This window comes from Botrytis porri (assembly GCF_014898465.1).
Source record: "Botrytis porri strain MUCL 3234 chromosome Unknown BPOR_008, whole genome shotgun sequence".
NCBI lineage: Eukaryota > Fungi > Ascomycota > Leotiomycetes > Helotiales > Sclerotiniaceae > Botrytis > Botrytis porri.
Window position 1 is genome coordinate 2,325,752 of NW_024066082.1, and position 25,168 is coordinate 2,350,919.

At 39.5% G+C, this 25,168-nt stretch overlaps 7 protein-coding genes across 7 annotated transcripts; 6 read left to right on the plus strand and 1 right to left on the minus strand.

Moving 5' to 3' along the window:
* Positions 1–2,303: 2,303 nt before the first annotated feature.
* Positions 2,304–3,006, plus strand: EAF01_006787 (uncharacterized protein; the record flags this gene model as incomplete). Its single annotated transcript, XM_038915041.1, has 2 exons — positions 2,304–2,343; positions 2,462–3,006. 2 exons carry the CDS (start codon positions 2,304–2,306, stop codon positions 3,004–3,006), a joined length of 585 nt encoding a protein of 194 aa, XP_038769996.1.
* A 175-nt stretch (positions 3,007–3,181) lies between these two features.
* Positions 3,182–4,399, minus strand: EAF01_006788 (uncharacterized protein; the record flags this gene model as incomplete). Its single annotated transcript, XM_038915042.1, has 1 exon — positions 3,182–4,399. The coding sequence occupies one exon, from the start codon at positions 4,397–4,399 to the stop codon at positions 3,182–3,184; it is 1,218 nt and encodes a 405-aa protein (XP_038769997.1).
* Positions 4,400–5,213: 814 nt separating this feature from the next.
* Positions 5,214–7,929, plus strand: EAF01_006789 (uncharacterized protein; the record flags this gene model as incomplete). The annotated part of the gene is made up of 3 exons (XM_038915043.1): positions 5,214–5,483; positions 5,536–7,210; positions 7,265–7,929. The coding sequence occupies 3 exons, from the start codon at positions 5,214–5,216 to the stop codon at positions 7,927–7,929; spliced, it is 2,610 nt and encodes an 869-aa protein (XP_038769998.1).
* Positions 7,930–9,155: 1,226 nt separating this feature from the next.
* On the plus strand, positions 9,156–9,901 carry EAF01_006790 (uncharacterized protein; the record flags this gene model as incomplete). The annotated part of the gene is made up of 2 exons (XM_038915044.1): positions 9,156–9,688; positions 9,769–9,901. 2 exons carry the CDS (start codon positions 9,156–9,158, stop codon positions 9,899–9,901), a joined length of 666 nt encoding a protein of 221 aa, XP_038769999.1.
* A 1,721-nt stretch (positions 9,902–11,622) lies between these two features.
* Positions 11,623–12,162, plus strand: EAF01_006791 (uncharacterized protein; the record flags this gene model as incomplete). The annotated part of the gene is made up of 1 exon (XM_038915045.1): positions 11,623–12,162. One exon carries the CDS (start codon positions 11,623–11,625, stop codon positions 12,160–12,162), a length of 540 nt encoding a protein of 179 aa, XP_038770000.1.
* A 689-nt stretch (positions 12,163–12,851) lies between these two features.
* On the plus strand, positions 12,852–13,594 carry EAF01_006792 (uncharacterized protein; the record flags this gene model as incomplete). The annotated part of the gene is made up of 2 exons (XM_038915046.1): positions 12,852–13,324; positions 13,501–13,594. The coding sequence occupies 2 exons, from the start codon at positions 12,852–12,854 to the stop codon at positions 13,592–13,594; spliced, it is 567 nt and encodes a 188-aa protein (XP_038770001.1).
* A 4,305-nt stretch (positions 13,595–17,899) lies between these two features.
* Positions 17,900–18,774, plus strand: EAF01_006793 (uncharacterized protein; the record flags this gene model as incomplete). The annotated part of the gene is made up of 2 exons (XM_038915047.1): positions 17,900–18,192; positions 18,231–18,774. The coding sequence occupies 2 exons, from the start codon at positions 17,900–17,902 to the stop codon at positions 18,772–18,774; spliced, it is 837 nt and encodes a 278-aa protein (XP_038770002.1).
* Positions 18,775–25,168: the final 6,394 nt, after the last annotated feature.

The window sequence follows — 25,168 nt, forward strand, 5'->3', positions numbered from 1 at the left end:
TATCCTAAGTGATATCCAACAAGACATGCTTAAAATGTACTAGGAACCATGAATCGGGAGCCCGGTATACGAGCCACTGGGATATTGAAAGGAATCTGCGGCACCAGCAGTTGAGAGCATGAAGATGCGGAGAAATCTGAGTCTATAAGTGATTGAAGAGTGAGTGTATTCCTTAAAGACGAAGGTCTTCTCGAACGAGTTGTGGGAGCAACCCCGCTCGGTCAAAAACGAGAATATACAAGCTCAATAATCTGCTATTCTTTGCAAGAACTGGAAATATTCATCAAAACTTGACGGATCACTTGAATGCTTTACTACACTCGCCTTGAGTAGCCACGCTTGTTGCTATGAGACTTAGAGGATGGCTAGAATGCAATAATTGCACCATCTTATGGATTCAAGGAGAAATCGACCACAAATACCCCTCTAATCTCTTGGCACTTGCTGGCTCTATGACCGGTGCTGCTATATTATCGAAAACGACTCTAGAACATTAGGTAATGCCCTCGAAGCAGACGAGACCGTGTCCAATAATGAGCCAAGACATCAAACTACAGGAATTTCGGGTCAGTATAGAAGTTAGTCTTGCGCTAAGTATCAGAATTATAGAGCAATAGAAGCCTCGATATGTCTTGGAGCAGGTGTCTATATCATCTTGATATATATATGAGCAGGGCGTGGTCATTGACAATACGTTCGTACATAGCCGCATATTGAAAAGTGCAAAATGACCTGACATCACATTCCACCACTCAAAAAACAATGTAGGAAGATGTGCCTGCTTGATCTGCTCAGATCGATTTCGACTGAAGCCGAAATTCTGTAATGCGGAGGGCATTTTCAAGTGTTTGAGACAATAAAGTATATTCTTGTAGTGTCGAATTCCAATGTTGAAATATGTCTCGTCTGATAAAAATGGAGAGTTATAACTAATTGTCTGTGTTGGTAGGTGCAGGGATGGATGAAATCTTCTTTAATCGGCAGATGACAGCCAGAAACTCATCCCAATTTCCCCACACTTTGAATCCCAGGTATGCAACAGACCAAGTTTCTATCTTTACCATGTGCCTTACCTAGTACCTCCAATCTCGTATGTCATCACCTTCTAGTTCTTTCTGGACAAGCCCCTCTTGATTGCGAACCCATCTGCATTTTGTAGCCTCCTATTTAGATACGAGGTACGAAAGATGCTATGAGGTTTTAAGATAACAAGAGAGTTCACACGTACCACTCTAACTGGACACATATTGACGTTTTTAGTCAGACTAGATGATTTGGTTGTAGGTGACTTTTGTGTGATTGACACAGACTTATGGCCTAGAACTGAAGGTAGGCCAGTCATCACTGCACTCAAGCGTGAGTCTGCATAGATATTTGCAGAGTTTGGCTCGAACACACAAGGAACACTCGAGCCAAAATATATGAAAGTAACAGAGTAAAGCTATATAGGATTGCTTCGATTCTTCAAGACAATCTTAGACTAAGCTAGCCGTCAAAACACCAAAACACAATTTCCTGACGATTTTGAAAAAGCTCCACTACAAGCTCAAGAGTGAAATTGAGATAATTCTTATCTATATGCAAAGAACATCCCAAAGATGGTGACAATCGAGAACTTCAAGATCGTCTCGTCACCTGGAAAGAAGAAAAAGAACGAAATACTCGGAATATGTGATACAAGCCGATACATCGCGATGGATCTGGAGTATGGAGAGTGTTTGATTATGCAGACGCGCCGAATAAATAAATAAATTTTATTCAGCAAAGTTCCTTATCAATTATTAAAGGGTGTATTTATCCACACTCCATCATCACTTAACAATAATCCATCCTCTCCAACCATGACCTCCATCAGCAATGTTATTCATCATTCACTAATTCCACCCACCCACACTCAAAAACTCACAATATCACTCACACCCAAGAATTTCGCACCCGCAATTTTCCCTCTCTCACGTGCCTTTTTTTACGCATTCACCGCCTTCCTTTCCGCTCTTCACCGCTTTCAAGACAAGACCAGCAGAATAACAGCCCATCCCATCATCCATATGCAATGCTCTTGACTCATGTGCCCCGCATCACGCCCTTTCCTGCTATCATTCTTGACATTCTTGATATTGATATCCAGCTCTCTGGGTCCTAGATAAAATCCCCAAACCTATTAGATTCTAATCCGATTTTCTGTCTTTCTCATCTTCGATTGGGTATCTTCGATTGGTATCTTCAATTCAGATAACCTATCGATTGTTTTGTTGAGATCACATATATACCACCTGGTAATATAACATTCTAAGATTACAAAAATGGCGAAAGAAGCAATAATTCGTCATGCACGTCGTGAAGGTAAGATTATATCAAAGTCCATACAACTATTCCCTCCTCAAATCCTCAAGTCCTCAAACCCCATCTACCTCTCCCCCCCCTCTCAAAACCCCCAAACTAACCCCCCCTCTCCACCCAGACATCCCCGGAATCCTAACCCTCATCCACGAACTCGCCGCCTACGAGCACGAATCCGCCTCTGTACTCGCAACCCCCTCTTCCCTCTCCAAAACTATTGCTTTCGCCCCTTCTCCCCTCATTTCCGCTGCAAACACTACTCCTTCAACCGGAGACGCTATATCTCCTACTCGACCTGCGCGATGTTTACTTGTGTTTCCTCCCTCTCCCTCTTCTTCATCTTCTCAACCCCCCGAGCCAATAGGCATGGCACTCTATTTCTATAATTACTCAACTTGGCGGGCTTCAGCGGGAATCTATCTCGAGGATTTGTATGTACGGGAAAGCGCGCGGGGAAAGGGATATGGATCGAGATTGTTGAGTATTTTAGCGAAGGAGGTTGTGGATATGGAGGGAGGGAGATTGGAGTGGAGTGTGTTGAAGTGGAATGAACCTAGTATTAAGTTTTATGAGGGGAAGAGTGTGGGTGCTAAGGCGATGGATGGATGGCAGACGATGAGGGTTGATGGGGCGGCATTGGTGAAGCTGGCGGAAAAAGCTAGGTAGTTTCAGAGGAGATAGGAAGTGTTTTTGGAGAAGTCAAGGGGCGTCTTAGTTACTGAGCAATTGTGATCACATGAGAAAAAAATCAGAGACCACCTGTGTGAAAATCACTATACAAGACTTTTCTTCCGCCTTAAATAGCAATGCTAAAGATTGAACAGTAAAAGTGACACCAGCTCTAATATATCAGTTGTTGTGTTTCACGCTTCACTGACTTCCTAATCTTTCTATCCGTAGTTCCTTGAGCTAACCCATCAGCTTGCAACTCGAAGAATTCAGCATCTTTCGATGATGGCTTTGTGATCTCTCCCGCAGCGGATGGTGAGCGTTGTCCTCCCCAAGTTATTGTATATTCTTTAGTATTCTCATCTTGCACCATCTTTGATGAAAGACTCCAGATCATACCGTACAGCCTTCGCATCGCTCGTGTCCTGTTATGTTGTGGCGTATTAGAAGCTTGAGAATCATCTAGGTCAACTTTCGTTGTTTTCTCGTCCCAAACATCCGCGTTAAGTCTGGCTGGTTTGTTATATAGTGAATCCATCTTTTCTCCAGCGGACTTAGCATCTTCATCTTGATTTCGGAGAACGGCAGGCTTTCTTCTCGGGCGTGGAGACTCAATCGATTGTCTTCCTTCTGCCAAATCTTTCAACCTATTCCATTCGTATTCAGGTAATGGTGGTAGAACTCGTTCTAAAAGACTTGCCCACCATGTGCGTTGCATATTTTCCTTCCGTTTTTCTGGAAGTTTACGTCCCCATGCATTCGTTGACGGTATATCTGGTGTAAGTTTCTTAATCCTCCCTCGCATCGATTCCATAGGATTGGTTGCTTGTTGACTCATGAGAAACAACTGTATTTCTTTGTTTTCTCGGCGCTGTCTTTTGGGCACAGCGTTTGCTTGGTCTATCTCAACATCTTTCATCGCATCCAGATTCTTTAAAATTTGACTGTCGATAATTTTGGACAGTTCTGTGTCATCTTGTGGTAATTCATCCTCTCCAGGTCGCAACAATTCAGTGATTAATTCTCTCCTTCTGTGTCCTGCTCGACCATATGTTCTCAATAAAACATGCTGTAAATCTGGTATACTCCCTTCCAGATTTACACGCTCTAGTAAATGTAATTTTGTGGCATTCTTTTTGGATCTTTTCTGCAGTTTCTTCACATCAACTTTAGATCGTAAATAATCGGTTCCCCAATACTTGGGATTGAGTTTTCGAGGATCGGGAGGGTTGAATCGTTTGACGAGAAGATCGTGGACGAAAGATCTTGCTGCAGAATCAGGGAGATAGGTCGCTTCTCTTAGGAGAGCTCGATATTGTTTGCGGAAACGTGGTAGGTATTCCTTTACTTGTAGTGGAAGTGGGTAAACGTTTTTGCTTATGGACGGCATTGAAGCTATTGAAGCTGGGATTTGTCAAAGGCAAGCAGTATTTAACAATGTAAATTGTATTAAACGAATGAATAGAATCAACGAGAAACAGAACACTTCCTGATCCTTTGGGTAGAGTCAAAAGATACCTGGGTAGTTGCCAAATTATTGCATTGAAGGTTGATGAAGAGAAATGTTGTTGTCGCCTTTAAATATAGGCATTCAGTCGCGTTGTTAGGAGGATATGATATTCACCTACAGAGTACAGTATAAATTTTAAATTGAACGAAAGGTCTTAGCATTGAGTGATGGCTCATATGAAGATATTCGTGTCGACAGCGAAGAGCCCTGACAATTGTATATGCGAATGTACGTATAGAGCACGAATATAGTTATTATGCTCGAAGTATATATGTATATTCCCCTTTGCTGAGGTCGTGTCGAGGAGTGCTTACATAATACTCCCCATTACATCTTTATCCACCCAAAAGGTCATTCTAGCTTCGCGAACCGTCACGTCAAAGTCCAATTAAATTTCCATCCATCCCCCCACACCAAATACATTCCATTAATACACCAATTCTCAAAACCACTTTACATCTCCTCGCGCTTGATACACGAAAGACACGTCGACCTCACCCCTGTTTAGATATTGAGTCGCGTCCCCCTATCGTCATTGATCTGAGTATCATTCATTGTAGGTGAATGCGCTCAGTGAACATTGAATTGATAAAACTCCTTGATTCAAGGATCTTACCGTCCTCGGTGACGCGATTGGCATTCGACTAATACACATCGTCGCAACATCTCGATATCTGTCGATATCTCTTATTCTATGGCAGCGACGAGAATTAAATCCAATCCTCTACCTCTTGCGAATACATCCGAATCAAAACAAAATCATCTGCCGCCCGACACACATTCTGCAAACAGTAGCGCCCACGATCGTGGCCAAGATTCGACTCGATTTCGATCCGAAATGTCAATCAGTATGAGCCAAGGGTCACAGCCTGGTGGTTTAATGATGCAACCAGGTGGACCTTTTCGTCAATACGACTCAACCAGTGCCATGAATCGTAGAGATATGGCACCTCAAATCTATTCGGTGGGTTATCTTCGGACTCATTGTGAATTAAGCTGTTACTAATCTTTCACAGGCCGTATATTCCGGTGTCGATGTATATGAAATGGAAGTTAATCGTATAGCGGTCATGCGACGGAGAAAAGATAGTTGGCTTAATGCTACCCAGATATTGAAAGTGGCAGGAATCGAAAAAGGAAAGCGAACAAAGGTCCTCGAGAAAGAAATTTTGATTGGAGATCATGAGAAAGTTCAGGGTGGGTATGGAAAATATCAGGGAACTTGGATTAGATTCGAAAGAGGTGTTGAATTTTGCAAACAGTACGGCGTAGAAGAACTTCTACGGCCACTTTTAAGCTATGACATGGGTCAAGATGGAGGTATTGCAGGACAAGGTGGCATTGATACTCCAACGAAGGAACAAGCAATGGCTGCACAAAGAAAGAGACTTTATAATTCAGGAACCGAAAATCGTAATATTGGACAATCCGGAACATTTTTTAAAAATATTTCGAATCAAGCCTCACTCGCAGTCGCAGCAATTAGCAAAGCCCGATTTGATTCACCTGTCCCCAGGAATCGCAACGGTAGCGCAAGACCTCTTACTTTTAGCAGACAATCATCACAACAAATGAGTCAAGAGACTACATTCCCGAACTCACAACAAAGTATACAAAGCTTTGTTTCTAACGAAGGTTTAACGAATGGAGATTCGGCTTACGCAACTCAATCGCAATTCCAATTCTCGCATACTGGTAGAGAAGATGGTGATTTCCAAGAGCCGCCACGAAAAAGACGAAGAGAATCTCTCGAGCCACTGAATGATAGCCAACAGTCGATGAATGGTGGTTATAATATGTCATTACGAGAGCCGTCTCCAACCGAACCTAATGATTCATTCTTCTATCGTCAAGAGCTAGGCCTATCACAAGAGGAAGAAGCCCCAATGCCGTTACCACCTCTACCAGAAAATCAACACAACGGAAAGAAGGGGCTGACTCTATTGTCACTCTTTCATAATGAGAATTCTTACTTGGGGACGAATGAGCACAATGACCAGGAGGCGTTTCGTACTATGTCCGGTGTAGAACTCGATATTCCTATAGACAAATCAGCCAATACTGCCGTTCATTGGGCCGCTACTCTTGCAAGATTACCTGTTTTACAAAAGCTTATTCAATCCGGCGCAAGCATATACCGAGTTAATCTCAGAGGAGAGACTGCACTGATGAGAGCATGTTGTGTGGCTAACAATTTGGATCAAGGGAGTTTCCCGGACCTTCTCGAATTACTCGGCAACACTATTGGATTCCAGGATAATCGTGGACGAACAGTCCTACATCATATAGCTGTCACATCAGCTGTCAAAGGTCGTAGCCCTGCTAGCAAATATTATCTTGAATCACTTCTCGAATTCGTCGTTAGGAAAGGTCGTTCATTTAATGGTCAATCACAGAACAATGAACCTAATCCTCATGCCATGGATATTGGTCGGTTTATGTCTGAAATGGTAAATGCACAGGATAACTCGGGCGATACTGCTCTCAATATTGCAGCTAGAGTCGGTAACAAAAGTATTATATCCCAGCTCATGGAAGTTGGAGCAGATCCTGAAATTCAAAACAATTCCAAGTTACGGCCATCAGATTTCATTGGTGGCTTGACAAACCCTGGAGATCGTTTAGGTCTTGCAAGTCCTGATAAGAGAGGAAATAAAGCCACGCGTGAAACTAGTGGTGAAATTATTGACTGTAAGTTTCTGTCATTTTACTACCTACCTTTAATCCTTTCTAATATAATTTCAGCAATAAATGCAACACTCCAATCAACATTGGAAGACTTCGGAAAAGAAGTAGAAGCTAAACAAGCTCAAATCGACTCAATTCATGCCAAACTTCGCGAAGCATCTGCAAGCTTAGGAGAAGAACGACGTGCCATGGAAGCAAAACAAGAACGTAATAGACAACGTGAAGAACGTGATCTGAAAATCGCAAATCTCACTCGAGCAGCAGAAGAAGAAAGTATGAAATTACTTCAACTTCAACAACAATTCAATCAACCTACTTCAGATCTGGACCTTGAAATGCATCTTGGTGATGCAGATAAATCTTTGGCGGTTCCACAAATTCCTGCAGATATCAATAATACTCCTACGAGGAATTCGAATCTTAAAGTAGATCATGCGAATAGACAAGCGTTGTTACAACAATTACCTTCTCTGCATATTCTTCAAGCGAGAACTCTGGCTTATAAAGCTAATAATGATAATTTGGAAAGAAGTGTTCAGGAATTGAGAAGTAAAGATACTGGCAGGATAGCAAAGTATAAGAAAATTATTAGTTTATGTACGGGTGTAGATGTTTCGAAGGTGGATAGTGTTATTGAGGGATTAGCGAGAGCGGTAGAGAGTGAAAGTGATGTCGATTTAAATAGGGTTCGAGAGTTTTTGACGAGGGTTGAGGGGGTTTAAAAGGGAGTTTCGATTTCTGGTGGAGCATTCGACAAGAGAGATGAGATCTGGAATAATGTAGAAAGGTGTGGAAAATGTGCATATATAATGGTATTCTGTGGATTCGGTCTAGTCTGCATGGTCGGCGTTTGGGTGGAAGGTTCGGTATACTCATGTGGATATGATTATATGTTGGGGCATTGCATTACTTTGTACATGGATTTTGGGAGGGGAAAGGAGGGTTTTCTTGCATGCAGAAAGACTTGTATCTTCTATCTGTGCTGTGCTATAGATATATGGTAGGAATAGAACGGGACGGGATTAGTAGAAGTTATCACCTATTTAATGGAGATTCTGAGTCTATTGTCTTTCTCTGAGTTGTATTCGGTTTTGATTTTAACGTTATCACTGCAATGTGTGGGCGTAATGTTTGAATGTACAGCGAAGGGGATTTTCATTTCGTGGTGCTTCTTCCCTCAGCCGAACTTCTCATTGGCTCTTTGAGGGAATGGATTCTGCTAAACACCAATATCTAAGTGGGAAAGGTCCATGCAAACCTTCATACATGATTCCAAATTATAAGGAGTCATGTCCCGAAGTGTGATATTCTTAGTGGACTACTTATCAATTGAGGTAGGTGTGTATATCGTTTGACTCACTGCGGTGAGAAAAATATACTCGTTGTAAGAAACTCTCAGATTGTGAGGCCACCAGTCGGTGGGTTTATGGAATAACAGGATCCTTTTGTAATCGAAATTTGTAGGGAATTTATGCTTCGATTGTTTGATATTAGAATCTGTACTTTTGTTATTTAATCTGGGATGATGAGGTTATCTCTCGTTTCGGAGTATTTGAATCTGTATACTGAGAGATTTTGCTGAGTCTCTTTTCGCAGTGTCCTGTTAGTATGTGCAGCCAATAGTGATCTCTATCATTCGGTGCCGCGTTTTTCAGTCTGATTCAAAGGGTTTCTTTGCAAAGATTAAAACTGCTCATATATCCAAATGCGAATCATCGACGAATGAATTAATGACTGTTACGATGTAGACACCTAGAATCATCCGTGTTGCATGCTTTGGAACGACTCATTTGTACAACATTTTTTCTTTCGAGTCATTTTCTTCCATCTTGGTTCGAGGATTTTGCTTTTTAAGGACTCGAAGTCCCCCTAGGTGTGGATTTCTTCTTTTCCACTACCAAGTTTCACAACCTTTTGTTGAGATTACCGAAAAAAAGCAAAGGCAAAAATGGAAAACAAGAACTCAACTCCCTGCAGCAATTTTATACTTGGAGACTGCGGAGCTGCGATTGGTCGTCAGTACAGTAGAATAATGGGATCGAAACGAAACTACAGAGATGATCTAGAAGCAAATATTCCGGGACAAACTGATATAGGCGCTTCTTGTAGAGATTTGAATAATCGTACATCTCGTCCCAAATCTCGCGGTCCTGGTAGTCGTCTTCCTCACCCTCCTATCCCTTCTCAAGCTCAGATTTATCATCGCTCATACCCAGACAGACAGACTGGACTTGAGAATGGGACAGCTCCTTATTCCACGCAAATCACACGTTCCCAACCAGATACACAACCACCAATGCGATATCCCATACCATCTACGAGCCCTCAAGGTGCTCGTGCAGGTTCTCGGGGAATAGCTACACCCGGTAGATCTAGTCGTCTCAGTAGCTCATCGAATCAGATAGCAAGTAAGAGCTCTACTAGATTCCGTGAGCCAACTACACGGAATCATATTCGTGGCAAGCAAAATATAAGAGCTGAGTATGGAGAGTTTTTATTAAATCGTTCTTGTGATAAGTTTCCTGATTTTCTGATTCGGATCATTAATTTTCTTGATGTAGATCGGGTTCTACGATTCTAAGGCCGAATAGCTATGCGTATGTCTCTGCTAATGATTCTGCAAGATGTGGAACTGCGGGAAGTGTAGCGAGTCATCGGCTGGATAGCTCTCGTTCTGGGAAGGAAGATGTTTGAGATATGGAAGTTTTGCTTGAACGTTGGGAAGTTGTGGTTTTTTATCTTATGGGAATATTTGGGGTGAGAAGGAGGAAAAGGAGAAGTTTAGATAGAGAATAAGGAGTCAAAGTGATGTGAAGTGTGGTGAGAAGAAGGAAAAAAATGTAGCTTGGATGCTTGTAAATTGGGATTTGTAGACTAATCAATAGAAAAGAAAAGTACGTGCAAAACCTTTGCAGAATAGTATCGAGAAATAAAACTACAAATGAGTAATTCGAAACGAGAGAATCGAATACACTTTTTGTGATTATTGCTGAATTTTAATGGAGTCAAAAGATATGAATCCTCGAAATTTGAAAATGGGATTTAAGTCAAATTACCCTGTCATATTCGCTTGAAATTTACCTCTTAGAGATTCAACTTCCCCTGGTTTGAGGATATGTTCTGTTCAACTATCATACTTTTTTGTGGAACACATACATTTCAATCTACGTTTGAAAGCAATCACGAATGTTGGATAGATTGAGACAAATGGTGCGGAGATTCAAGGCACAGAGGTCGACGCCGTGAGGATGCCGGGAGAGAGACTGTAGGACATATCGGACAGAATGAATATCAATACCAAGGACCAGCTCCATCAAATTCGTAAGCTCAATCAATTTTCTCTCCCGGTAGAAACTGGAGTTTTTTTTTTAGGTCCCGTGCTCGATGGGAAGATTCTACTCCCCCTGTTGATTATGGTTCTCCCAATCCTCCTTACTTTCCTCCTTACTTGCCTCCTCCTCCACTTTACGGTACTCCTCGCGAGGCTTCTTCTCCTCCATTTGAGCATGGTCGCAGATTTACATCTTCAAGGTCTGAGAGTATTGCATTGGTTCCCCGTAATCAGCACAACATGGTGGCAGTGAGGCATACAGACGCAGATTCAAGACGACAAACCGCCGCAGGTAGATTTCCCGGGAGTTATCCTCCTTCCTATAGATCAGCTGATGATACAAGCTTTCACCTCTACCCATCAAGAGAAGCCTTTTGTTCTCCTCATACATCACGCGAAGGGGGTCCCGTTCTTCTTGTGCATCAATAAGGAGGCGAAGTCATCGTTATTCTTATGGATCACCAGAGAGACCTCACACTTCTTCTTCGAGAGCTGATGAAAGTGGCTATTCATTTTAATTTAGCTGGGGGAGTTTCCTGTCTTAAATATGAAATTCTTTTGTGTCACTGGAGTTTTAAGTCATACCCTTGAGCCTTCCTATTCTATTCACTGATGTCGCCAACTTCAGACCCAGATCCAACAACATTACTGCACAGAATGGTTTATATCTATCTGCCACAGATCCACCAATTCATAGATACAGTTGAAGTGATAGGATGTGTTTGGAAAGTTTCAGAAGCTGTGATAAAGGGATATAAAATCAACATATGAGGGAATTGAGAAAATTTAGAGATAGCAGGCCAGAGTACTCAATTATCAACGGCATGAAATTATAAAACTCCTCATGTTAGTCGGAAGATCAAATGGGCAGCTGAAAATAGCGGATATGAATGTCAAATATGACAATCATCGCATGTGAATCCTCAACCTTTAAAATTCGAACCTGAATTTCGAGTCAGATTTGCTCGCCAGGTCTGCCCAGAATTCACCTACTTCAAACTCGAGTTCCCAGGCTTTAATCCTTCTATTTATCAACTACTTTCCATTGGAAACCAAATCTCATTTAAATTTACAATAATCAAAAATGTTTCGCAATTTGAAGAAAACACTCCGAAAGCACGCCTCAGGAAAAAAACAGTCCGAAGATGGTGAGCCGCTCCTTGCAGAGTCTGAACAGCATAGACCTTCACACCAAGGTACACATCAATCTAATGTGAATGCTTCACCACTCCCCTTTCTCTCTTTCGGTAGACATCGAAAGGATAGAGAAACTCTCAGTGCTTCATCAGTACAAGAAACCAGAGTCCCGCAGACGAATCAATATGCCCCCCTGTCTTCTCATCGTCCATCTCGTCACAATCGACGTTCTACTTCTCGTTCTATTCGAAGTGATGAGAATAGCCGTCTATCTACATCTACACGGGCCGAAAGTGTTGTATCAAGCTCTGGTAGTCATTGTACTACATCCAATATGAACCGTGCAAGTGGGAATCCCAGAGTGGTAATTCTACAAGGTAGATCATCTAGAGATGAGCATCGTCCCTCCTCTGCATCAAGGGATGAGCCCCCCATTCTTCCATTGCAAGATCTAGCACTGTCGAAAGGTCGATTATCAAGTAATTAAACTCTTCACACTGTCGAACACCTCCCCTAGCCCCCTTTCCAACTAAACCCCAAATTTGTCGAGATATATATACATGACCGGGTTACCAACTCTCAGTTCTCAGACTCGGGTACCGCTATTCTTCACTTCGAACTATTTAAAGAGAGAATCTCCAGCGTCGACGTTGCCATGAGCAAAATAGATTAATATGTGATGATAGATGCGCCTTTTATATCCTGGGATCATATTAGTTCATTAAACAGATAAACTATTTCAGTACGAGAGATTTGGTAGGAGAAATCATTGTCGGCTATGAAAGGATTAAGGGATCAAATGATGGAGATATTAAATGTGCAATTTGCAGTCTGGACTTTGAGGATGAAAGGATAGGATAATTAGGAATAATGAAAAGTATGGCTTTATACTCACCTTGATTAAAAGAGTAATTGAACAATTGAAGATGATAAATGTGGTTGTTTGTACGCTATGGTTGGTAGATATGACAGTCATCAAATATGAATCATTGACTTCAATTTTCAATTTTCGAGTCAATCCCTTTTAGCAGTTTTTGCTTACCACCTTTCGCCTTTTAGGGACTCGAGTTTCCCTGGCTTTGAGTTTTGCTTTTTGTTCTTTACACTCAAGACACTTTTCTTCGAACACTAAATTCTCAATCAACTCTCGATATCAATACTCAACAAAACTCAACCATGGGATTTCTCAGCATTATCACGGCAATTACTCCGGGAGACTCTCGGCCCCGCGTTGCATCCCCACGACGTGAAGATAACAGTAGAGAAAGGAGCCAACGTGCTCCTCCTTTTAGTCCCCCCCGCTATGAAGCTCCTCCTCCTCCTTCTTACGAATCCATTTCAACTGCATCTACGAGACCTAAGGGTGTTGTATCAAAGTCTGATAGTCATCGTGCCACAGCGAGACCGACTGGAAGTTTAGTTGCGCCTAACAGGCCATCTAGCAGACCGCAATCTTCTCGTTCACCACAAAGAGAGAAGCCTGATTCTTCGTATACACTAAAAGACGACCGCCGATTTTCTCAGGCATCAGCCGAGGAGGCCCATCGTTATCCTCGTACTTCAGAGGAAAGTCGCCGGTCCTCTAGAAGTGAATCTGATCTTTCCCAGAAAATGAACCAGGACAGGCGACGCTCTACCACGGGAATCAGGTATGAAAATTCTGCAAATTGAGGGTTCCATACATATCAATCTCTCTAAGGGCCCTCGGTATTCTATGAGAAGTACTAACCTTCAAGTGCAAATCCGAAGGTACTTCTCGGTCCCAAACTCCCCATGAATCTTCAAATGTGGATAATCATACCTCGGGTACTTTTAATCGCCGCAGAACTGAAGCTTCACATATCCCGAGAAGCTCTGAGCAAGATCGGGCCACTACTGGTTTTGCAACATACGATCAGTGGTGCACTCGCTCCGGATAAATGCTTAGGGTTATGTCTTCTAATTGGCTTGTGAGAGAACATCAGAGGATTGTTAGTTGAAGGGTTGATGGGGGAAATTTCTATCAGGGAAGATCCGTAAAGACCATGGTAATGATGCGAAATGAGATGATATGTAATGGTGAATCTACAACTTACAGGTTCTGAAAGAAAAAGAAGAGATATAGATCAGATTCAAAGGAAAGAATACACAGTAGAATACAACTAGCATGGCTTTTTATAATGAGTTTGGAAAGACCAAATGAGAATCAGAGACCAGTGAATATCTTTGATGTAGAATCCCCACGAGAATCAAAGAGTTATGATATGATATGACTTGAATTTTCCATATGCGTTCTTGCAGTCAAATCTCTCATTCTGAATATCCGTTAATATTTTGGGTCGCCGTTGGAGTCATTTCCTCTCCATATATTTGGATTTGTTGATATCAAGACTCGAAGTCTCCAGACTTTAACTTTGGTCTTTTTCAGACCATTCAAGTTTTATCCACTCACAACTCGATATTCAATGAAAACCGACCATGCAGTTAACAAAACTTATAAACAAAGTCAGATACAAGAGACCAATAAAAGATCCACAGTCGTCCATCAAAAAAGTATCAAATGATACAAATGGAACCCCGTCAAGAGCACAGTGAGTCCCAGTGATTGGAGTAGTGTAAGTTGTATTTTGGTGGCTGATATCGAGGCCTTATATATTAAGCTAGTACTTATAATAGCCAAACTATCCACTGGAATATGTATAGGATATATTGACAATACTAGCAATATATGGGAATACTGTAATTTAATGAATTTCTAAGGGTTTCAGCCAAATTTCCATAGGAATTCAGAAATATTCAATAAACTTCTTCTCAATTATATAATATTGAAGCAATTTCCATTGGAATTTTCTTAGAATTTATCGAATTCCCGTATTTACGTATCCTATCAGTGATGTGCATATGAAGTAATAATATTAATAATTCTAATGATATAATATTCGATAATATATATTGAAATAGGTGATGGAAAATGTAATACGTTTCACTATAATGGGGCATATAGAAAATAAATCATATACCATCTCAATGACTGGGCTCATTACGAGACATGTTCACCATTGTTTCCTCGACTTGATGTACATGTATTTCTCTCTCTTAAGCTTTGAGCTTATTCACAAGGTATTGCCGAGGTTGCATCCAATGAGGAAGTCTTAGCAAGAATGGAAATAAGTCGCAGATAAGAGCTCAAGGAAGAAAATCTGAGGTTGAAGTTATGAGCAAAAGCAAAATAGCGGAGAGCGGAGCTATGTAGTATTTGGACATGCTCACAGAAGTATGACGTCTCTCAGAGCCTATACATTTTCTCAATACGATTGTCCATGGTGTCATCTAGTCTCGCGTTGTAAATAGCTCTGTGTAGAACATTGATTGAAAACTTATCACATTCGAATAGAAAGTTGTCTGCGCCTGTTGCCAACTTCTGAAGAAGAAATAAAGACTCTTCCTCCTGGTTGTTTTGGAATATCTGCAAGTGCTGTTTCCCTAGAAATTTGTTATAGATTTGTCGAAGTTTCCGGAAAGTTTCTCCCTCTGGCTCGAGGCACCACCCTGAAAGGCATTGTCTTGTGACGAAAATTATTGTGCATCGGCCTAGATGATGTGGAGGTTGCTTTCTGTTTTAGAAACCAGTTAACACAAGCAGAATGCAATAAGTCTTTCACTACGGGGGCTTCATTTAAACTTACCCTCTGTAACAAACAATGAGCAGCTTGCAGAGTATTGATCATAATGACAGGACAAGGGCCTAGCCACAGAGTTGCAAGGTCTCCATAGCGCCGAGCTAATTCGTTGCATATCTTTGCAGGTGTAGCATTTATTCTGTACATGCTGAAGAGGGTTCTAAAATAAGGTAGGCGGCGTGGCCCTGGGGGAAGTTGAGGATGTAGCGTATGTCCCTGCCGCATCCAACGAATTATAAAGTAACAAACGATGACGGCGGCAGATGTCAAGAATAAACAGCCTAGAATGAAACCATTTCTTGGAGGGCTTGACATGTTCGGAGTTCCTATCTTAGGTAACGGCAACTAAATATGGACGAAAAAAGTCTTGTACTAACAATTTAGATTTTCTGGTAGTCAAATTGTTTTCTGGTAGTTGAAATGGAGGTATCCCAGGCTCAGGGGAAGTCGAGTCCTTAAGAGGTAGATTTGAACGGTCATGATGAAGGAGGATTGACTCAAAAAGAAGATTTGGTATGCTAATAAGTAACCAAGAAAGAAACGGAGTTGATGATTTGATTAGCAATATCATTCGAGCTCGTACAGAGTCCTTGCAGCCACATCAATATGCACCTCGCTATCTTCCGCCTCTATTTTCGGATCTCAATGCAGACGCCTGTGCGATTGCAGCTATAATTGATGAAAAAGATGGACCAGGTAAATTTGGTGAATGTGCGGAACCTCAGTTGTTATATGCGGATGTACGATACTGATATTGGATGTTGAAGTTTGATATCGAATCTTTTTGGGTGCTCGCAATGTATAATCAGAGAGTGGGATGGCATGTATCTCAGAATGAGATAGATCACTATTCTCGTACAAGAATTGGAGGGGGAGACCGGCTTTCCTCATGTACGGTTCGTCTAGATGTGAAAGCTCTTTACCTAATTCTTTGTAGGCCATCTTGATTCTCTACATCGCGATCTCTTCATTTTTCTAAGTTACCGACATACACATAAGCACTTCATTCACATCGCTAAATTCGCATGTTCAGATGACTCAATCCCTATTACACTAAACTCAGCATTTATTTGCGACCCTGCACCCGTGAAAGTTTGGAAATTAGATATAGTCGACATAGTTTCGAGCTGCCTAGTATCAATGATTGCTATTAGATAAATAGCACGTAATGACACAGACTGTCATAAATTCTAAACACTTATTGACATTCTTTGATTTCGAGAATAATGAACACTTGAACCTATTGATTGCAAAAATATCAGAAGGGTTATCTGCGTGAGCAAAATGAGATGCTGCGGGGTCCTTGAGTAGTGAAAGTTGAACGAGATATAGACATCAGATTGCTATGTGAGCAACTGAGGCACCTCAATCTTGGGAATATCGAGGAATACAATAAGCCGAAGAGAACATGTGTAAAGGATGCTTTGAGATAAATGGAAAATGGTATAAAGTACAAATCATTTTCTGCTGAGTTCCGGATGCATCTTTCTTTCACATCCTTCGACGTCAAAAATCAAAGCATCCGAGTCCCGATACGCGAGTCAAATTTACCTTATGAGGTAGAAGAGTCGGATATCTGGAGTTTTCTATGTAAGTCAAGACTCATCAATGTACTGGCATTTCCCTAGAGTCATTCCTGTCCCTGCTTGGATTATTTTCTTCGAAAACTTGACTACCAACTGTAATCTTTGAATATTATCGACCCCCAGCCCTTCATCAACCTCAAATTTTTTCCAAGTCGGAATCATTATCAATTTTCCACTATGGAAGTGTATGCATAAACTTGCGGCCGTAGTTTTTTTCTTTCGCCTAGAGTCATCAAGAATGAGTCCTCGATATTTCTTGCGATCCAAATTAATCATTATGAGTTATGAATGGGAATTTTAGGTATGATTCGGGTTAATTCAACAACTTATTCATACATTGAAGACTTATTCTACTATTCCCTGGATCGTGTGTTTGTATTTCGACATTTGAGTTTTTAATTTTGACTTGTCTTAACATCCAAACTTCTCCCTAAATTAAATATTCAAACCAACATCAACATCAAAATCAAAATGTCAAGACAAAGCAGCGTAAACCATAACAATAGATTCGTCTCTATAAACCAATCTATGGGCCAACTATCAACCGCCTCACATCCTCGCGATTCAAATAACGGATCGGTCGCTGGAACTTCAGATTCACAATGATCATCAAACGATTGTGGAAGAGAAAGAGAATCGAGAAATATTTTCGGAAAGTACCTGTCTTCCAGAGGACGGCAGGAAAGAAGAGAAAACAAGAAATTTGTAAATCCTCGCGAAGAAGAAGAAGACAGATGTTCGGCTGAAAAACGCAGAAAAGAATTCGAGAATAGACATAGAGACGAGGAAACGAGACGCAAAGAAAGATTGCCAAGGATATTAGAAGAGAAAGATATAGTACGAGAGGAAGAAAGAGCACAAGAGATAGAAAGAAAATGGTGGTTGGTATCAACCTGATCTGGAACGGAAAGAAAAGAGAAGACAATAGAGAGAAACATCCTGAAGAATAGCAGAATTACCACTGAGACAAAGATTGCGAATGGCAGAAAGAGCAGAGGAGGAAAAAATCCAAAGGGATAAGTCCCGAAAGGAAGAAATAGCACGAGAGCTAGACAAATTGAGACGAGAAGACTACATACAGGAGGGAAGAAGATTGTACGAGAATTATAGATGTAGAGAAGGAGAAAGACTGGGAGAGGAAAGTCAACTTTTGCGTTTGGATAGTGCATGGGAACATGGATTTGATGTTCGAAGAGAAGATGTCCGGAGATGGGCATTAGGATTGACATATCGACCAGATGATCATCCTGTCGTGCTTTTTTTTAAAGTCGGGTGGGAAGTCGTCCTTCAATACCGTTACCGCGACAAAGGCCTTCTGGGCCTCAACTTCATCGACTTGCTCCACCCTCTCAACACTCTCAACCACCTCAGCCTCCCCGACCTCCTCCTCCTCCTCCTCCTCGTCGCAGTCACCGTCCTGCTCCGTCTCCGCCCTCCAACACCATTCCTCCACCTAGAACTCAATCTGAACACATTCCATTGCCACCATCACCACCATCACCACCATCACCTCGCAGGTCTCGCCATCACCACAATCCCGACCTACCTGAACCTCGCTCTTCAAGCCGCGGTCGAAGTCATTGCTCAACCTCAAAGCACACCTTGACAGCAACAAATATAGCCAAACACAATGAAATCAATAAGTCATCCATGAACAACAAACCAGCCGCCCCAAAAACCTCCCGATCTAAACACAAAGACAAAAAGTTTATTTCGAGAACGTCTAGAATCAAAACATCTGGAAAAGCTCGAGTGAAGGATTGTATTCAAGTAGGGGCCGCTGTTGGGAGAGCTGGAGCCGAGGTTGGAAGAGGGCTATGGAACGTAGCAGTAATCGTCGCTACTGCAATTTGAGACTAAGTGTATATACCGGTATCTCCTTTACTTCCTCATGTCAATACTATTTCTCCTTCTTGTTTTTTCGAGCCCAACAAATGCATAACCCACAAGGATCGCTTGATCCGAAGCTCAGACTCATCAGAACTATTACTTCGTCAAGTTGGATATACATATAATCGCCACAACCATGAAGATATATGTGTACTGGGTATGTATCTGCCTATGCCTAACAATATTGGGGTGTTAATAATGGATAAAGATTAAGCTGGGTTCATATTTTTATGTTACAAATGGATAATCTTAATGAAGCATCTTGAAATACTATTTCCATGAATTTACCATTGTGTGTCTACGCTATTTTTAGCTTTACACACTTCTATGTCTTCATTTCGAAGGGTGATAATCATACTACACTGATAGTTGAATATCGCCGATCTTCTACAGGAAAATTGCGTGTATCTTTTCTCAAACTCTCACATTTCTACTTCCTTCCCTCGACCACTCCACTTGGCTCCCCCATAACTTCCTCATAACCATCTGACCCCCTCCACACCACCAGTCCCATCACCCAATATCATCTTCCCCTTCCCTCTACGCCCCATCAAAAGTGGAGAACCACACCAAGCATACCTACATATCTCCCACCCCCTCCCCACAATAACCCAACGCCACCCCCCAGACATGCAACAAAATCCACCTCAAGCAGCACTAAGCATAGCAAGTATGCTATCTCAATCCACAAGACCAATCCAGCTAGCGCCTTCGCTTGGAGATCTACAGTGAAATTCGCAATGTAGCCTGCATGAGAAGATCAGTTGCATAAATAGCAACTGTGTTATACTATTCACCATCTCAGGTTCACCCGAAGCAAGTCAGCGCGAGTATACTGAGATATGCAGCAAATCACTCCTCGAGTAATTTGAAGCAAATAGAGTAGGAAAGACAAGGTAAAGAGATGGCATCTAGGTTTGCGCGAGGCAAACATCATCAATGAGGTTATCGACCACCATCATAACTCTACACTGAGCCCATTGTTTTAACTCCAATCTCCCTTTAATATCATCACAACGCGACAAGAAGTGAATGGGGTGAACACCAACCTCGCACCTCGTCGCGCGTCGTCTCTTCCCCTCAAGAGTCAAAACTCCAACCCCTATAAAAACCAGAAGATCGCCACCGGAACGCCCGAAACACCACGACCTGCAACAAAAACATTCCCAACCTCTCTCCCATCCCAATCAACACGCAAACCGCTCTTCATTTTCTATGTACCATCCCATGATTTGTGCAGCAACAATAACAACCACAAAATAGCCTGAACACCCCTAGCACCGCGCTTACTAACCCCGCGCGCACCCACCAATCACTATTCTCTCACCAACCATCGGCGTGTCCGAAAGTGGAAATGAGACAGTTGGTCGGACGTCTTGTGCTGTACGAGGCAGATCTTAATGTTTTTCTAGAGTCACAGTCAGAGTCAGATATGGATCTATCGATTCAATAGATGTATTATTGATTTAATCAATCGATGAATAAATCAATAAACAAATATCCCATCCTCGAGACATCTCGACTCGTAAACTCCATATGAACTACCAACCAATGAGAGATTCGGAGCTCGTCGTGGCGTGTCTGGTCGGGCATACCGAGACTTGTAGATGTGCAACAAAGACTCTCCCTGTGTAGGTATTTCTCTGAAGAAACCATGAGGTTGGAATACATATCTCAGATTTTACATAATACAATACACACGATACCATACGATAACATCATATTCAACTCCACACGTACTCGAGACTTCCCTTGGTTTTCCCAAAGGTAAAACTAGGTAATATACTGGTACATCTAGCCACACATCCAGCGCCGACCTTCCAACTTCCAGATCCGAACGGAGATACCGAGCATTGTAGATATGCAACAAGAGATCTATTTCTCTATTTCTTTGTTCCAAACCCATTGACTTAACACACCACACATCCCAACTCCCCATAAATCCAACCACCAAGTTTCAAACCTCCCCTTTCGACCTCTTAAACGAATATAGTCTCAGGCTGCGCTCGCAAACATATACGGACAGACCGAGAGATGTAGACATGCAACAAGATCTGTATTTTCTGTTTTTTGAGGACTGGATTGTGGTGGTTCGAGATTATTAACATGCACTCGTATGATGTACTATGATTAAATTATACCTAACTATTCAATTCCTTCTCAGCCTCTTAATTCTACTCCGTAGATTCTAGTCTAGTATCTATACCCAATCCCAAACAACCCAAACCTAAACGGCCATACCGAGAGATGTAGATATGCAACAAAATCTCACATCCTCATCCATCCCGCATCCAAACATCTTGAGACTCTACTAGCTCTCTTTCAGTTTGTTGATTCTGATCTGGATTTAGTCCCAAACATTTTATATACCAACAGAAATACGAGATTCTGTAGACATGCAACAAATCTTCAAATCTTGTAATTCTGACCCATCTATTCTCCATCGTAACATCTTGAGACTCGACTATCTAGCAGCTATACAATCTATTCAATTACGAGCTTCTCAACTGTTCCTCTTTCGACCTATTGATTCTAGTTTGAATATAGTCTCAAACATTGTGCGTATACAAGAAGATACGAGATCTGTAGATACGCAACAAATCTTCAAATCTTGTAATTCTGACCTATCTATTCTCTATCGGAATATCTTGAGACTCGACTAGCTAGCAGCTATACACAACCTAATTCAGTTACGAGCTTCTCAGCCTTTCCTCGATCGGCCTGTGAGTTCTATTGTAGCTTGAATCTAGTCTCAAACATTCTGCGTATTGATGATATACGAGATCTGTAGATACGCAACAAAACCTCTCCTCTCAACCACTCGAGCCTAGATTCTAGCTTTGATTTATTAGTCTCAAACACTCTGCGTATACACAGAGATACGAGAGATATAGATATGCAACAAACCTTTCATTCTTTTTTCATTTCCTAAGCACTACTCGTACTTATACGACCGGTAGGTTATATACCACACTCCACTCACAGACATACTGTGAACTGAAAAACTCGTATGTCAAAAATATACTCCATCTTCAAAACTCTTGATTAAATCAAATGACAAATATTTTCATCTAACAGATCTATAGAAGCATTGTGAGATCTTTGAATCATAACAGATCGCTGATTTGTAAGACTATTAATATATTTATGATTTGTTATTCAATTTCAAAATAATAGTATTTTCGTAAGATTTTCGATCCTGGCTAGTTTGGTGCATGTATCAGTTTTTCCATCCACGCTCTAATTACGCTGTACGATAGAGAGCACGCTAATAAGATCATAAGGTTAGGTGCATTAGGTAGCCAAAACGATTGGACATAAGTCACATAACTTAACTAATCCACTTCGGCTTGTAATAAAATACGCACAACACTTCATTCAAACTGACCTCTTTCTTCTGCGTGTTTTCCACAATGTAACAGCACATCCTACACAACGCCAAAATACGAAATGATTAGTGGGCATGATGTTATTGAAGTGGAGTAATATATGTAACCGATATCCCTACATCGTGCACGCCCCTATATCGTGCACACTTTTATTTCTTTTAAAAAAGATATTCTAAATTCAATATATAATTAATCAATCATTGAGTTCTATTAATAATTATAAATAATATATTATATTACTATTTATTTCTTATAAAGTAATTAAAATATAAAAATAATTATTATATATAATATAATTTCAATATTAAAATTATTAATAAAAAATATTATATATTAATTTATTTATTAATAGGAATAACGAAAATTGATTTTTTTTTATTAAATTTGAATATATTTAAATATAAAGAATTGAAAAAATTAAGTTTTTATATTGTAAATTTGATATTATATCAATATATTATTCTAAGTTTTTATAAATAATCTTTTTTAAAATAAAAATTAATTATAAATCAAGTATTTTATAATAATTTTTAATTTTTTTAATTATATAATATTATTAATAAATTAATTTTAATTAGAAAACTAAAAAAAAACTATATTTTATTAAATATACAGTAGTAAATTCATAATCGATTCGGTCTATATAGCTATGCTAAGATCATGCGATGCGCCTGTATATAATTCTAATTGAATAAGGTAGATGGGAAAAGAAAATAAAAACCCACCCCCCCCCGAACTTCCCTATTAAGACCCACGGGCAAGCTCCCGAGCAATCCTTTCAAGTCTTAAATATATATATATAATCAATTATTAAAAGAATTATAAAAATTAAATATTAGGATTATATAATTAATAATAAGATATTTCTAAAAAAGATTTTTCTTTTAAATTTATTAAAAATAGAACTAATTTGAATATTAATAAAAAACAGAATATATTATAATATTGAATTATAATTATATTTAATCTGTAAAATTATTAGGAATATTATAAAATTTAAGGACTTTTTTAAAAAAAAAATTCTTTTAAATATGGATTTATAATTTTTTTTTAAAAAACTAATAAACTTATTCATCAAGAAATTAGAATATATTATTTCATTTATTATTTTTTCATTTTATATATTAATTTATAATATAATAAGTTATAATTTTTAATTATTTATTATTATTATATTATAGATTTTCTAATATATAAAAGTTTAATTTTCTAATTAAAATCCAAATAATAATTTCAGATTCTTAAAATCTATAAAGAAATATTTTAATTTTTTTTAAAAAGAATTTTAAATTCTTTTTATTTTTTTAAATATTATATATATTTTTGAAATTGTATTTAAAACTTAATTTTTCATATTTTTCAAAATTTCAAACTTTTTTTCAATAATAATAATATAAATCAATTCGAAAAACTTATTTTTAATAATATAGATTCATTCCAATATAAATTTTATTAAATTATTAATATCTTAAAATATTATTTTTTAAATCAATTAATATTCTATTTAATATTTCAAATTCATTAAAACCTAATTATTATATTTTATTAATCTTTAATTTGTTTTTTATAAATTTTGATATTATTATAAATAGTTTTGGATTTATAATCAATTTTTAATTTAATAAATTAAAGCGTGCAAGATACAGGGTCGTGTACGATGCAGGGATATCGGTTATATGTATATGTATATATATTGTAGGCCGCCGATCTCTAAACCTCTCTAGCCTCTTGGTTCTATTCTAGCTTGAATCTACAGAGTAGTCTCAGACATTCTACGTATACATAGATATACGAGAGATGTAGACGTGCAACAAATCCATATTCACCTCTCTATATCTTCATCTCTCTAATAATTATACACCGTACAGAGTATTTCTAGGCCTCAGATCTCTAGTCTCTTAATCCCACACTAATCTTAGTCAGCTTCAAACATTCCATATACGAATGGAGATACGAGATACGAGATACGAGACGAGATACGAGATCTATAGACATGCAACAAGATCTCTTCCAACCACCATATTAAATTTGATCCAAATATTATATATATAACTATATGTATATATATACAAAACGTATATACGAGACCTGTAGATATGCAACAAATCCTCTCACTTACGTATCTATTTCCTAATCACAGGAGCTCCAAATCTCTTTTGATGATCTTTTTAACCTAGCCGCCACATTTTCCGCCGAAGTTATTAGTCAGCGTCAAACACTATACGTAGTTATACGAACAGGAACACGAGAGAAGTCCGAGTAGATATACAACAAATCCTCTTATTCAAGCCTCTCCTCTAACAAGTCCTCTCAACCTCTCTAGCCTGCTTCTTCACTCTAGCTTCAATCTTAGTCTCAAACATTCTACGTATAAGCAGAGATACGAGAGATGTAGATATGCAACAAAATTTCCCACGGTGATATTTTCCAAGCATTAGGTTTCCATGTTCTGCCACCTCTTAATTCCACACGGAACCTGTTAGTCAGCTTCAACACATCCTGCGTATACACAAAGATACGAGAGACGTAGATGTGCAACAAATGTTCCATTATTCTTCTATAATTTCGCGAATCCTATATATCTCCACCTCTCCACCTCTCCACCTAATATAACCTCTTAATTCTACACTGTCTAAACTTACTCAGCTTCAAACATTCTGCGTAAGATCTCACATGAACGGGAATACGAGAAATATAGAGACTCTCTAACATCTTGTCTTTACACGGAACTTAGGGCTCGTTCTGATCGATTTTATTTTTCTTTGATGAAATCTCTAATGATGATAAAATGGCAAGGGTATTGAAATATTGAAGCTAATATATATTTGAGTAAAGCTAGTATATTGAAAGTAATATTAGAATATACGAAATTGAATTGAAAATGAAGGAGATATCGCTTTTTCTCAAATATATTTATTATTACTCTATAATACCTCAAAAGCTACTATTAATCACTATATAAGAAAAGT